The sequence below is a fragment of the Phoxinus phoxinus genome, assembly GCF_949152265.1.
Source record: "Phoxinus phoxinus genome assembly, chromosome: 9".
Lineage (NCBI taxonomy): Eukaryota > Metazoa > Chordata > Actinopteri > Cypriniformes > Leuciscidae > Phoxinus > Phoxinus phoxinus.
The window spans coordinates 10032240-10044402 of record NC_136884.1 but is presented as its reverse complement, the minus strand read 5'-3'; the positions used below and the strand labels follow the sequence as shown (position 1 = coordinate 10044402).

At 39.1% G+C, this 12163-nt stretch overlaps 1 protein-coding gene across 1 annotated transcript in view; it reads left to right on the top strand.

Moving 5' to 3' along the window:
• plxna4 (plexin A4) overlaps positions 1 to 12163 on the top strand; it is a 201332-nt gene that overhangs the window by 116456 nt on the left and 72713 nt on the right. The window contains exon 4 of the mRNA XM_079622819.1: positions 3504 to 3635. Coding sequence (XP_079478945.1) covers positions 3504 to 3635 — 132 coding nt within the window. The remainder of the gene's footprint in view (positions 1 to 3503; positions 3636 to 12163) is intronic.

Genomic DNA, 12163 nt, shown 5'->3' with positions numbered 1-12163 from the left:
TTGTAAAGAGTTCTATCGCTTTTTTCCTCTGCAAAATGCTTTAGTTAACAGCAGGCTTTTGCAAGGGCTGCCTTGTGCCTGCCGGTGCAAAAGTAAAGCGTTCTCCTGAGATGGGTGCTTACGTACTTATGCAAATTTTTCTGAAGTCAATGGCAAATGCTAGATAGAGAATAACAATCTGAGTTTGAAAGGGCAGCCATCACTAGTCGGATAGCACAGGAGTGCCGATTGAAAGGAGTTTGATTGAGTGGGGATTGCACGATGGGTTTATACTTTGCATTGAAATGTGCCACAATGGAAAATATTTCTATTCAAATCAATAAATAAATGCTCCTGAATTTTTGTAGGCAGGCAGTTATACATAAATTACATTTATTTACATACTACATAACTATATATATATTTAAATAAGTAAATAAATGTAATTTATATATTATTATTATTATTAATGATTATTTTCATTATTTAATATTGTTACAAGGTTAAATACACTTACAAGACTAGTGACAACATGAATCCAGAAAGAAATGCATTCTCTTTTTTTTTTTATCAAGTTATTTTAAAGAAAGCTCTAAGCTAACCTAAAAGGATTCAAATAAAATAAATAAGATTTCACATACATAATGACGAAGACTGCTTGCTAAATATTTGGAGTGGAAAAGTGATAAAGTGCTGTATTCATCATGTACTATAGCTGGGGGGTAAAAAAGTAAGGCCGCAGTTTTGGGATGCCACACATAATAGTCTCCAACTGTTTTAGTGAATTCATCCCACAGTTTTTGAGAATATAGTCTACTTCACCATCAGTCTTAATCTGTAGTCATATCACTGGCCTGATACCAGGGCTTAAGATGAAGTTGTTTTGAGCCAAAGGAAATTGCAGTTTCCATGGATGCTGGGTAGAGTCCTGCCCACATTATGAAGCTGCAGAGCTCCTGTGGTTATGGCTTCCTTCATCACCTCTCCTTCTGTTTGCTGTTCGCTTGGCTGATCTTAACTAGAGTCAGCCTGCCATTCTCTACTACACTGCCCTGTGACCGTGTGATGCTTTAACCTCTGGTCTATATCAAGTGTTACAAATGAGCAATGCTGTGATGTTAACGTCATCATCCTTTTTTATCATGCATAATCGAGTGACCTTAAAAAATAGCTGTTAACCATCAATGTTCTTTGTAATTTAACCTTGACCACATTTAGTCACTATCATTTATTTTGTAACCCCACATACTGTCTCACATGACTGGCCACTGTTGTTACAGTCCATGGCCACTAGGGGGATGTTTTGAGACTGTGCAGTGGTTAGTGTGTACCTGAGGTCCCACAGAACACAATGCATGGAGCAGAAATGTGCAGGCTTACTTCTACTCCTAAATGAAAGAGTTCTTCTATTTTAAGACCGTCTGCAACAAATTGTAATGGTAATGCATTAAAGTTGTAGAAGTATTTTTTTTTTTTTTAGTACAAACACAGAAAGTGTGAAATTGAGGGTGAGATAACAACAACTGTACAAATGGTGTCAGAGCCATGGCTTTGAACTGGAATTAAATCTAAATGATTGTGTGATACACAGATTAGCGGTGTAATCCAATCAGGATTTAAAGAATATAATCCACTTTATTGATATTGAAATGAAAGGGAGAAAATTATATTGTTTTGTTCAAGGTTTAGGAATTCAGCAGTTTATAATCATAAAAGAATATTGCTTATGCATTAATAAAAACTGATGTACTTTAGGATTAATGAACTGCTGCTTGAGGGCCTCTATTAGTCCGGTGTCGCTCTGTTGTCTTGTGTATTTTATATTAGCATGTTGATTTAGCTTCTTTTTTTTCTTACTCTATCTGTGATCAGATACTCTTCTATTATTCCTCCGTGCTAACGCTAACAGACATGCTAATAGTCATCCCCTTGGGCCAATTTGTTTATCTACGGTTGTGATAATGGCCATCCCTCCAGTGATCTGTCGGACCACTCCATGTATCTCTCTCGGGGCTCGACTGGGGCTTCGCAAGCCCTCCTGCAGTTCATTCTTCCACTGTCCACACGATGCCATCCCAAACACTGCAGCCCTTCCTGGCCGAAACCCAATCCCTGCCAAATTAACCAGCCCTCGATTGGAGAGATTAGATAACCTTCTTGCTGAATAAGGCTTTGGCTCGTGTGAAGGGTTTTTGCTTTCTTTCGCCCCTTTCCCTTCTGTTCTCTTCTTTTGTTCTAGCGCTTTTTCCTTTTTGTTTGTGACCCCTCAGTATACAGTACAAGAAGCCCCAGAGAAAGTGAATGCAAAGCCAAAGGAAACACTTAAACTTCACAGAGACTCAGGGAGGGACTTTTTGAAGTGGTGCCACAAAATTATTTTAGACGTCTCTTGTGGAAATATGATCTTAGGTTGAGAGGACTTGCGGTCTGATGGGAATCCAGGCCATAAACGCAGAGATAAAGCGGTTTATTCAGATAGGAATGGACATGATACCTCCTAAACTGTTTAGTGTCAAAAAGGGAAGGGAAATAGCTCATTCATTCTTTCATAATGGGTTATCAGGTGTATTGTAATGTTTAATGGCAGGTATAAAGGCTTAAGTTCTCACAGGGCCCTTTAGTGAGTGTGTTTGGTTGGAAGATGTAGTCTGGAGGGAGGCTAGGGTTATATCTAGACCAGAACAGAGTGTGAGTGTGCACTTTTGCGTCAGCAACAACAGATGTTCAGATATAGTCATGAGACCTCCATCACTGCAGTCCAACTGTGTGAGAATATTACAGCTCTCTGCTGAACCTGCAATTTATGGCACGTAACGTCGCCTACAGCTGTCTAACAACTTAACAACTCTTTTCCCTTCCCCTCTGCTTTACTCTGGTTGTGTTCAAAATCACCCCCTACAACCTTATTCACCATTCCTTGCATTACTTCACTAATATAGTCCAGTGAAGGAGTGAATGAAAATGAGTGAGTGGTATTCGAACAGAGTGAGTGTGCCGGAAGGGCTTCCGCTTTTAAATAGTTTATGCTTGCTGTTAAATGATCATTTGAAACTTGGCAAACTGGCAGCTCCAGTAGTAATGAAAAGATTTATCTTGAACTCTATCATGGAAACTAGCATGTATAACCTTAATTAAACTATTTAATAATCAATTAAAAAAGAAATTTATACCTGTATGACATTATGCTGTAGTCACATTGGACCAGCGGTTTGGAAAGTGGATGGGTGGATGATTCAGCTGCGGATGCCAACTTCTGGTCAGACGCGGGAATTCATTCGATGCACGAATCTCACAGTTGCATTATGGGTATTCTCTAGCCATTGAGCATACATCTGTTGTACACTTGTTATTGCGTTGCATTGTGGGATTGAATGAGTGCACTTGATAACGTCCACTTTGGTTTCGGACACCACTACAAATAGCTGTCCCCTCAAATAGTGCTGTAGTTAAGGGTATGGGTGGGATTTTGGTATAAACGTATAAATGGTCGATTAACACAGTGTCTTTATTCTCTCTCCTTTCAGATTCGGGTTGATGGTCCTACCTATGGTGCTTTGCAGTACGAAACCATCCAGGTGGTCGATAATGGGCCGATCCTGAGAGACATGGCCTTCTCTGCCGATCAACACTTCGTGTATGTGATGTCAGAGTCACAGGTGAGTCACTGTTACCATTTGCCCAAAATGCATCAGGATTTACGCAGCACATGTAAGCTGGGAAAGAGTGAGCGATAAAATTATATCAGAATCTGTGGGTTTCACTTACTGTAATTACAGCCTGAGAGGTGCGCTTGGACAGCCAAAGAGAAGATAGGACATTTCATATAAAAAGTGACAGATTGGTGGATTAAATTTTCACTCACTGTGTCAAAAATACACACACAATTTACACATTAGTATATGCCTGCTCAAAATGGCCCAATCAGTGTAATGGAGGAGATTTGGCTCTGTCCCTGATATCTTTAGCACTACTAAAGCTTGTAAATGTCGAAAGCAGAAAAACACTTTATGCACTTAGTGCTGTAAAAACACCCCAACTCAGATAACCTGTCATCAGGGCTTTTCTTGTGGCATAAATAATGCTTTTCGGATTACCCAATATAGCGTTTTATGCCACCTATGTCCAGGTCTACTACATGTCTGCTGCATGAATCAAGATAATACATAAATTGTTCTTGATGTGAGAATTAGGTTTTTGAATCTTTGACCTCTGACCCAAAGATGAGGTGTTCTCCATTATTTTATATAACCCCGAACAGTCTTGTATGCACTTATCACCAGGATTTCTCGGTCTTACACACACACATACTTACAAACGGTTAAAGAGTAGTTAGTTTGAATATCAAGGCAAATTCAAGATGATGTTTTTACCCACAAATCCTTTCACTTCAATACACTGCTTCTGTAATGTCACACTTTCACCTGAAAGCGGATGGTCAAGCAATGTCACGATTTAAAGCAATGGCTATAAATCTGAAACCTCATTCAGTAAAATCCACTTCACTGGCAGTGAGGGTCAGTGGACGATGGCATCCTGGGATTTGAGGCACACCTCAGGTAGAGCTAGTCAATCACATTGGCTGGACACAACTTGTAAATTGCCTAGTCTGCAAAAGTTACTACTGGATGGTTTTAGAAATTGTGTTTGGACACTGTCTGTTTACAGCTGAAAGTGTCGTCACATTTACCTTTGCTCTGACTGGATTTCGCTCGTGAAAACTCGCATTTTAATTGAAATCCACGTGATCAGGATTTTTTTAGTTCATGGCAAAAGAAATCCCAATGCAGATTTTGAGACTGATTCAAGTTGATCACACATATTTTACTAATTGACCAACAGAAAACGGCTTAGACAGAAAATGGGTAAACCGAAAACTGGTTAGAAAGTGACTTCTGTGTGAGCTGTGCTTTACACATCGCTACACTACTGACAATAGACCTTTTTTGCTAAGTAACCACACCTTGACTCTTACACCAAAACACAATATTTCCTACATCTTAATGCCACATCAATTCAGTAGAATCTCAGTTTGGTCACTCTCACCAACTTTAGCTGTGCTGTAAACAATTTAAGACCAGTTGAAAGTCTGGTTTAAAACTAGGCCACGATCATCTACTCAAGTCTTATGGGAAATGAAAGATGGTGTTTTCTTTGACGTGAATAAATACCAGAGCTGGACCTGTGGTGTTCTGCCAGTGAATAATCTCACCCTGTCGCAATTAGCCTATTAGCCCAGTTAGAGAGTTGTCGTCTGGTTTCTGTTTAGTCCCAAACATCAGGGGATCACATCTACTGGGGAATCATGCATATATTTAGAAGCTATTTAGTGAACATGCATTCTCTCATCCCACCTGTATATGCCCCCCCACACACACTCTCACACGTGCACACTGAAAGATTTATTCTAGTTTGCTTTAAAATTTAATGATCTATGATGTAACACAATGCTTCTTGCTTCTGGATCTACAGCACCACAGCAGAGTTGTGATCTTGAATGAATGTGAAATAAAATAATGGCAAAATTGTGTTATACTCGTGGCTGGACATAAATATAAAGTGCGAATCACAGAAAGACTCACAGGTTGTCTGTTTGGATAATTCTATTGAATCTTTCACTGAATTCTCCAGTGAACTGCTTTAATGCTTTGATAGTTTTAATATATTTGCACAGATTCAGATCTCACTCAGACTGTTTTCGTTTCTGTGTTTACACTTTCGTTTGTTTTGCTGTGAATAACAGAGACATGCCATTTTTTGGCTTGCTTCTTTGTCTTAGTCTCTCTCCTCTGTCTGTCTATCCCACTCTCACAGTTTGTCTCTAGCTCTGTGGTTGAGATGTCCCCATTAATATTTATGACTGATAACAAAATGCAGAAATTCTCATGACTGTTTTGTGGTTGAGCCTAGTGCATCTGCTCCACTCTTACACACACACACACACACACACACACACACACACACACACACACACACACACACACACACACACACACACACACACACACACACACACACACACACACACACACACACTTAAAACATTTACCCTTGTGCACCTTAAACCCTTTCACACATACACTTTCACTGTATACTGAACACTCAATTTTTATTATTATTATTTTTTGTCTGTCTGTGTGTGTATTACATTTGTGAGGCGGTCTTGTGGTCTCTGTGTAATCGTAAAGCTTGGGGGCTGCTTGGAAGTTCAGCATGACACACCTGTGACTGCTCTTTTTGTATTAAAAATGTAAAAGAAAAATAATAGGTTTAGTAAACTGGAACATGATTTTTTTCCCCCTGTATTTACTGCCTACATCCCAGATTTAGTGTATACTACAATCATGAGCACACGCCTATATAAATATAAATTCCCTGCGGGAGAGCGGAGCAGGAAAAATAAGGACAGTAGGTCGATAATCTCCTGCTGGTCCAGCCTTAAAGACACAGAGGGAAAGAGATAGAGGGAGGGAATGTGAGGGATTTAGAGGCAGGGAATGATAGTGTTTGGGAGCTGAGATGGTCTGGGTTATCTGTGTGATTATGGCTGATTGGTTGAACAGAGCTCAAGTTTTGCTGGGTTCGAGAGCCCATAGTGCCCCTTACAGAGTCATTGCTGAAGTCAGCTGTGAGTACAGCACTGATCACGGTTCCCTTGAAACCAGGCCTGTTGATGTCCAGGTTATACTGTATGAGCCGTCTGATACATGAAGTCCACTACAGTAAAATGTTTTTGTAATGCTGTCACTTTTAACCCTGGCTCCTAATTCTATATGGCGGTCTTTATATGCCACAGTCAACAGTTAGTAATTTCAACTTTGTAGAATCATGGGTAATGTATTTTTTTAACCAGGAATTATAAACAATTATTTACAAATAAATCTCCACCAGTTATAGAATCGAAAGCACATCATGCCCAACTAACTCTTTAGCGCCCACCCACTCCCTCTAACTTCTTAAATACATTTCTACAGTATGTATATTTTGCCAAAACAAATTAAAATGGTAGTTCTACATACATAAATCAACATATTCTGGTTTGGGATGATTCATGGTTTATAATACTTTCATAGAGACTTTATAAAAATCTCTATGGCAAAAATACTTCCGAAACCAAGGCCACCGAAAAAGTGAGCGGGCACTGTTTTGTGGCTTTTGACATCATAATTTAAAAAAAATCAAAATTACTGACAAAAGTGGTGCAAAAGTACGGCACTTTGGAAAAAATGGTTGGAAATTATATTCTTTCAATTATAATCTTTGAACTAAAAAGAGACATTTACAGTATATTTTCATGTACAATATTTTTTACTCTAAATTATAAGGTGACTTAATTTTAACAATAGAGCAACTTCTACCTTTGCTGATCACTTTTTTTTTTTTTTGCTTCCTTCTCTCTCTGTCTCTTTCTCTCTCCCTCTCTTACTTTCTCTTTCTAATTAATCCCCTGATTATCCCTCTAATTAAATCTGGCTACTTTCCTGTATCATTTTAAACAGCAAGATAAATGTCTTTTTAAGGAAAGGGGCCAGACTGTCTGTTGAGAGTGATGCAGATTACAGTTATCAGAGCTTACAGCTAATTATTGTGCTTGGCTTTTTGTCCACATTTGTCATCCTTTCTTCTAGGGCTAAGTGTTTTTATTGTAACTTTAGACAATGTCAGCGTCAGATGCGTGTGTGTGGTCAGAGGGACAGCTGTGTGTGCTAATGACAGAGGCCTCAGCTATAGTTCCTCCTGCATTAAACGAATGACAGTGAGGTTCAGAGCTCAATGGAGTTACACAAATTACTGGTCTTGGCACATTAAAGCCTTTTGTTGTCTAAGTACCATCAAAATGGAAGTTGTGTTCTTCTCTCTTGCAGTTTACTGTCATTTTACACCGGATTTTCGGATCGGTCTTTTGTGCGAAACCCGTCGGAGGTGAGCACGTACGCCTGGGCTTTGTCCTGCCCTAGAACGCTCTGTCCGCAATTTAAGACAATTGTTGCTTCAATGGCTTCATTTAAATCTGAAGAATTGATGTTCGTTTTCCCTGTTTTCAGGGAAATTAAATAGATTTTTTGTCTCTGTGTGTTTTTTTATAACAGCTATGTCACAAAGCAGGCTGGAGACAGTGGCTTCTCTACACTCTCATGCTTGCAGCATATTCATAATTCATGTAGGGCAAGTTGAAACTGCAGGTAGTGTAAGTGTTAATAATTTAAGTGTGTCTCACACCAGCCAAACAGCTCAAAGTCAAACTCTTTCGTTGCAGATCAGCTCTGGGCATTCATAGGTGGGATAAGGCATCTGCCACCTCATCAGAACAGGTTTAATAAAGACGACCTTTAATTTCAATTACGAGCTGCCATTTAACGGCGGTCCCATATGCAATGCTCTCTGCCAATCCCCCGTTGTGACATCCGGATCTTGAGAACGTTTCGTTGTGTTATTGCAGTGGCCTACTTAGACTGCAGCCCATTGTGTTTGAGTGAATAGAAGTACTCAGGATGTCTGGATGCTTTTGGCAAACTTTCGGGGAATTTTAGTCATCGAGAACAAAGACATTTCTCCTGAAATGCTGATTGTGATTAAAGGAGTTTTAAATGGACACACACGTCAGGTTGCAAGCACATACATATTGTAGAATAACACATGCAACAAGCATGTGTAGCTATACTGTCTTTTGGAGTTAGACTGACCAATGGAAAACTATTATTATTACTAAAACAGTTATTATTTTTAGCAAATTGCACAAAAATCACCAACTTTACCTTTAAACACAATAAGATATTATAATAAGTGTGTGTGTGTGTGTGTGTGTGTGTGTGTGTGTGTGTGTGTGTGTGGCTACTCTGATCTGTTTTCTATAGTGCGTTTAGTGATGTGGTTCTTGGTTATGGTGCCTGTAGGCCTAATGATGTCGTCTGGACAGAATCAGCTCTGATATGTTTGTGTGACGGCCGGGAGTGGAGTATCAAGGCCTGAATGTAAATCCAGTTAGCACAGAGAGTGGCTGGGTTCACAGCGCACATAATTGTATTTTCCGTCTGCGAAGCCCCCAGGGCATGGAAGGGCACAGCCTGTTTAACCATGACTATGACCAGCTACCAGACCTGAGGTCCCGCTGCGGTTCTGGGGATGGATGCATGTCTGATTTCAACCAAATGTCTCCAGAAATATAGAAAGAAGTGTAGCTTTGTAGGGACCCACCTGATGGGACTAAATAGTGTACTCTCCGAAGGGTTATGGTTAGTCTTGTAATCAGCTTAATTTAAAGGTGCTTCATTTCAAAATAAATCTTTAGATTTTACTTTATTTTATAATTTTATATAAAGAAATGACCACAAGTAGACCATTCTTGACTTCCAGAACAGTATAAACACAAAGTGATTCAACATCGGATTATGAACAATACACGACAGTAGGAGGTTCTCACAATGATGTAAATATAAATGTGTTAGTGTCTGGCAGCCTGCAAATGGATTGAGATGTATTTTTGTCAAAAATTGTATATAAATATTTGACACTTTAGGCGCGTTGGCAACAGCTCAGTGCTGCTGTGTTTGTTACTATGAGAGAGGAGAACATTGCAACTCATATTACCAGCGTTCATCTTCCACTGACAAGCACTCTATACACGTATGCACTTTTCATGACCCCCTCTGATGCCCAAATCACAATGAAATTTCTCGTCAGCCAGGCTGTGTGTGTGTGCGTGCGTTACTAGTGAGATTAATTTAAGATGGACATTGATGGATTCATTTCATAAATCAGTTATGATGAGATGTTGTCATCTGTCTTCTGCTTCACTGGTGGTTAAACATCCAAAAATGGGCAAATACAGAAAGAGAGGGATACGTGTGCTTGTGTCTTTACATGTGTGATTGTGTCATTTAAATTTGAGTGTGTAGTTGTGTTAGTGTTAGCTGCAGTTTTTGTGTTTGACGCTCTCGCACAATAAAATAGCTTCTCTGTGATTGGCTGAAGCTCAGCTAATGTTTGATCAGCAGGTAATTGGCCGGGTCGAGCTTAGTGTGTTTTATGTCAGATATTGTTCTGTCACATGACAACGCATGTCACTTCTTCCCTGAAGCCTGTTGATTCTGTGACTCATCGGTTCTTGAAAACACAACATTATGCCGCTGATAAGGGCGACTGTCTCACACACACTCGCACATGTTTGTTTTTGATAGTGGAGAATTCCATTGTTTTATTATGAGATGACATTTTCCATCCCTTACTATAATCCTAACACTCGCAGAAAACTTTCTTCAATTGTATATTTTCATTAAGATGGTTATTAACAATGTAACCACATCTAAATGTACATTGTCTTGTATGTATGCTGTTTCTCATATCTGGTGTCCAACGTACTGTAGCTGTTTTAGGTTAGTTCAAACGTTCGTTTTGATTGTTTAAACATAAATGCTATGTAGATAGTCAGCTCACTAGGTTTTGAAATATTCTGTCACCTTTAATGTTCAGCATCAGTCTGCCTTGAACTTTCATGGATGTACAAAAGAACTGCAAGAAATGGCTCTCAGTGAGTCAGAGGAAGTTTGTTAATGCCAGCAGAGGAACGTTGAGCTACAGATGAGCCCAGTGGATTAGACTCCATAATAAACCACAGCTCCGCTCCTCGATGACTGAGGAACTCTGCCAGTCAGTCAGGTCTGTGGGATTTACTGATGGATTTCATATAGGGAGAAAGAAATGGAAGAGGACTTTGTTTGATTAGGTTAGTCGGGTAATTAAAGTAGGCTTGATGACCAGGTATTACAAAACAGGTGATGAGCAGTCTGCTTTTTTAATTTGACATGCAGCGTTTCAATCTATAAGCAGAAAACACTTAGGCCTAGGTGGAGTGTCACAACTATTGTGGAAGCTCTTATATAGTTTTATTTACGTGTACACACACAGACAGACTCACTTTTAAAAGCATTTAGAGCGAGGTATGATGCCTTAAAATGCTGCCTCCGTATGGAAGCGAGCGAGAGATGTTAAAGGCTGCATTAATCTGTTGGGCAGTGTCATTTGTCAGTTTGCCTCATTATCTGCTGGTCTCAATCCTCTTACAGAGCTCTCAGATAAATGACTAATAATCTAACGGATTTACGACATAATGAGATTCCTGAGTCGGCGCCACTCCTTTTCCAGCTCGGGAGGGCAGCGGGAAGTCCTTATTATGGACACATTTGTCTTCTTCCTCCTCCTGTTGTCTCCGTCTCTGTCTATCGCCGTGGGGAGTGTGTTAAAGTGCGCTCTGTTGTGAGCCACTGAGACAAAATGCCATGTATTACTGTAGCTACGGCAGAGATCGCACATCCACTCTACACCAGCGGAGTGCGCTATTCAGAGACTCACTCACTGCATCTAACAGGAAGTGTGTGGCATATTAAAGTATGTGCTACCTAAGAAGAATTGCAGATTTTGCTTCTTTTTTTTCTGATTTTTTTTTATTTTTTTAATTGATTTGATTCTGATCCATTTGGATATATTTATTACAGTGTATATATATAGTATATTTTCTCTACATATTCTTGCAAATTCAGTACATTTTAAAGGGAACTTTACAAAACATTATACAGAAACATTTCAACAGGGCCCAAACTACTGTATGTAGTTTAATTGCTATTTATTTAACAGATGATTTTGAGTCTTTTTTGCATGATTCATTAATAGGACTGGCTCAAATGAATAATTTGTTTGTAAATCGGTTAACAGTGTTTTTGATTCACTAAGAATAACTGTTAAATAAGAGTAATTTATTGTTAATATTAATAATGATGAGGATGGTGATAAAAAAAATGATTTAATGTAGTTATTTTGGCTTTTGCACTTTTAGTGATATTGCAATACCTTCTCGCACGCATCGGAAAATTACGCTAAAGGGGTAGCCTACCCTGTTTGTTAAAAAGTGACAGTGAGGGGTCCTGACCAAGCGTCAATATGTGACTAGTTGGTATTGAGAACCGGTTGGATTATGTAGTTGAGACAAAAAAAATAAAAAAATAAGAGGGCGATAAAAAAATGTTGCATGCTCACCTAATGAAATGCAGATTTTGTCTATGCTAAAATTCTTTAACCAATTGAAGTTGGGTGTTCGAAAACCCGTTTGAAAGCAGTCATTATTTTTGCAATTCTGTTGACGATGCTAGTGGCACAAAAATAACACACTTCACCTTTAAGTTTAGGGATTTGA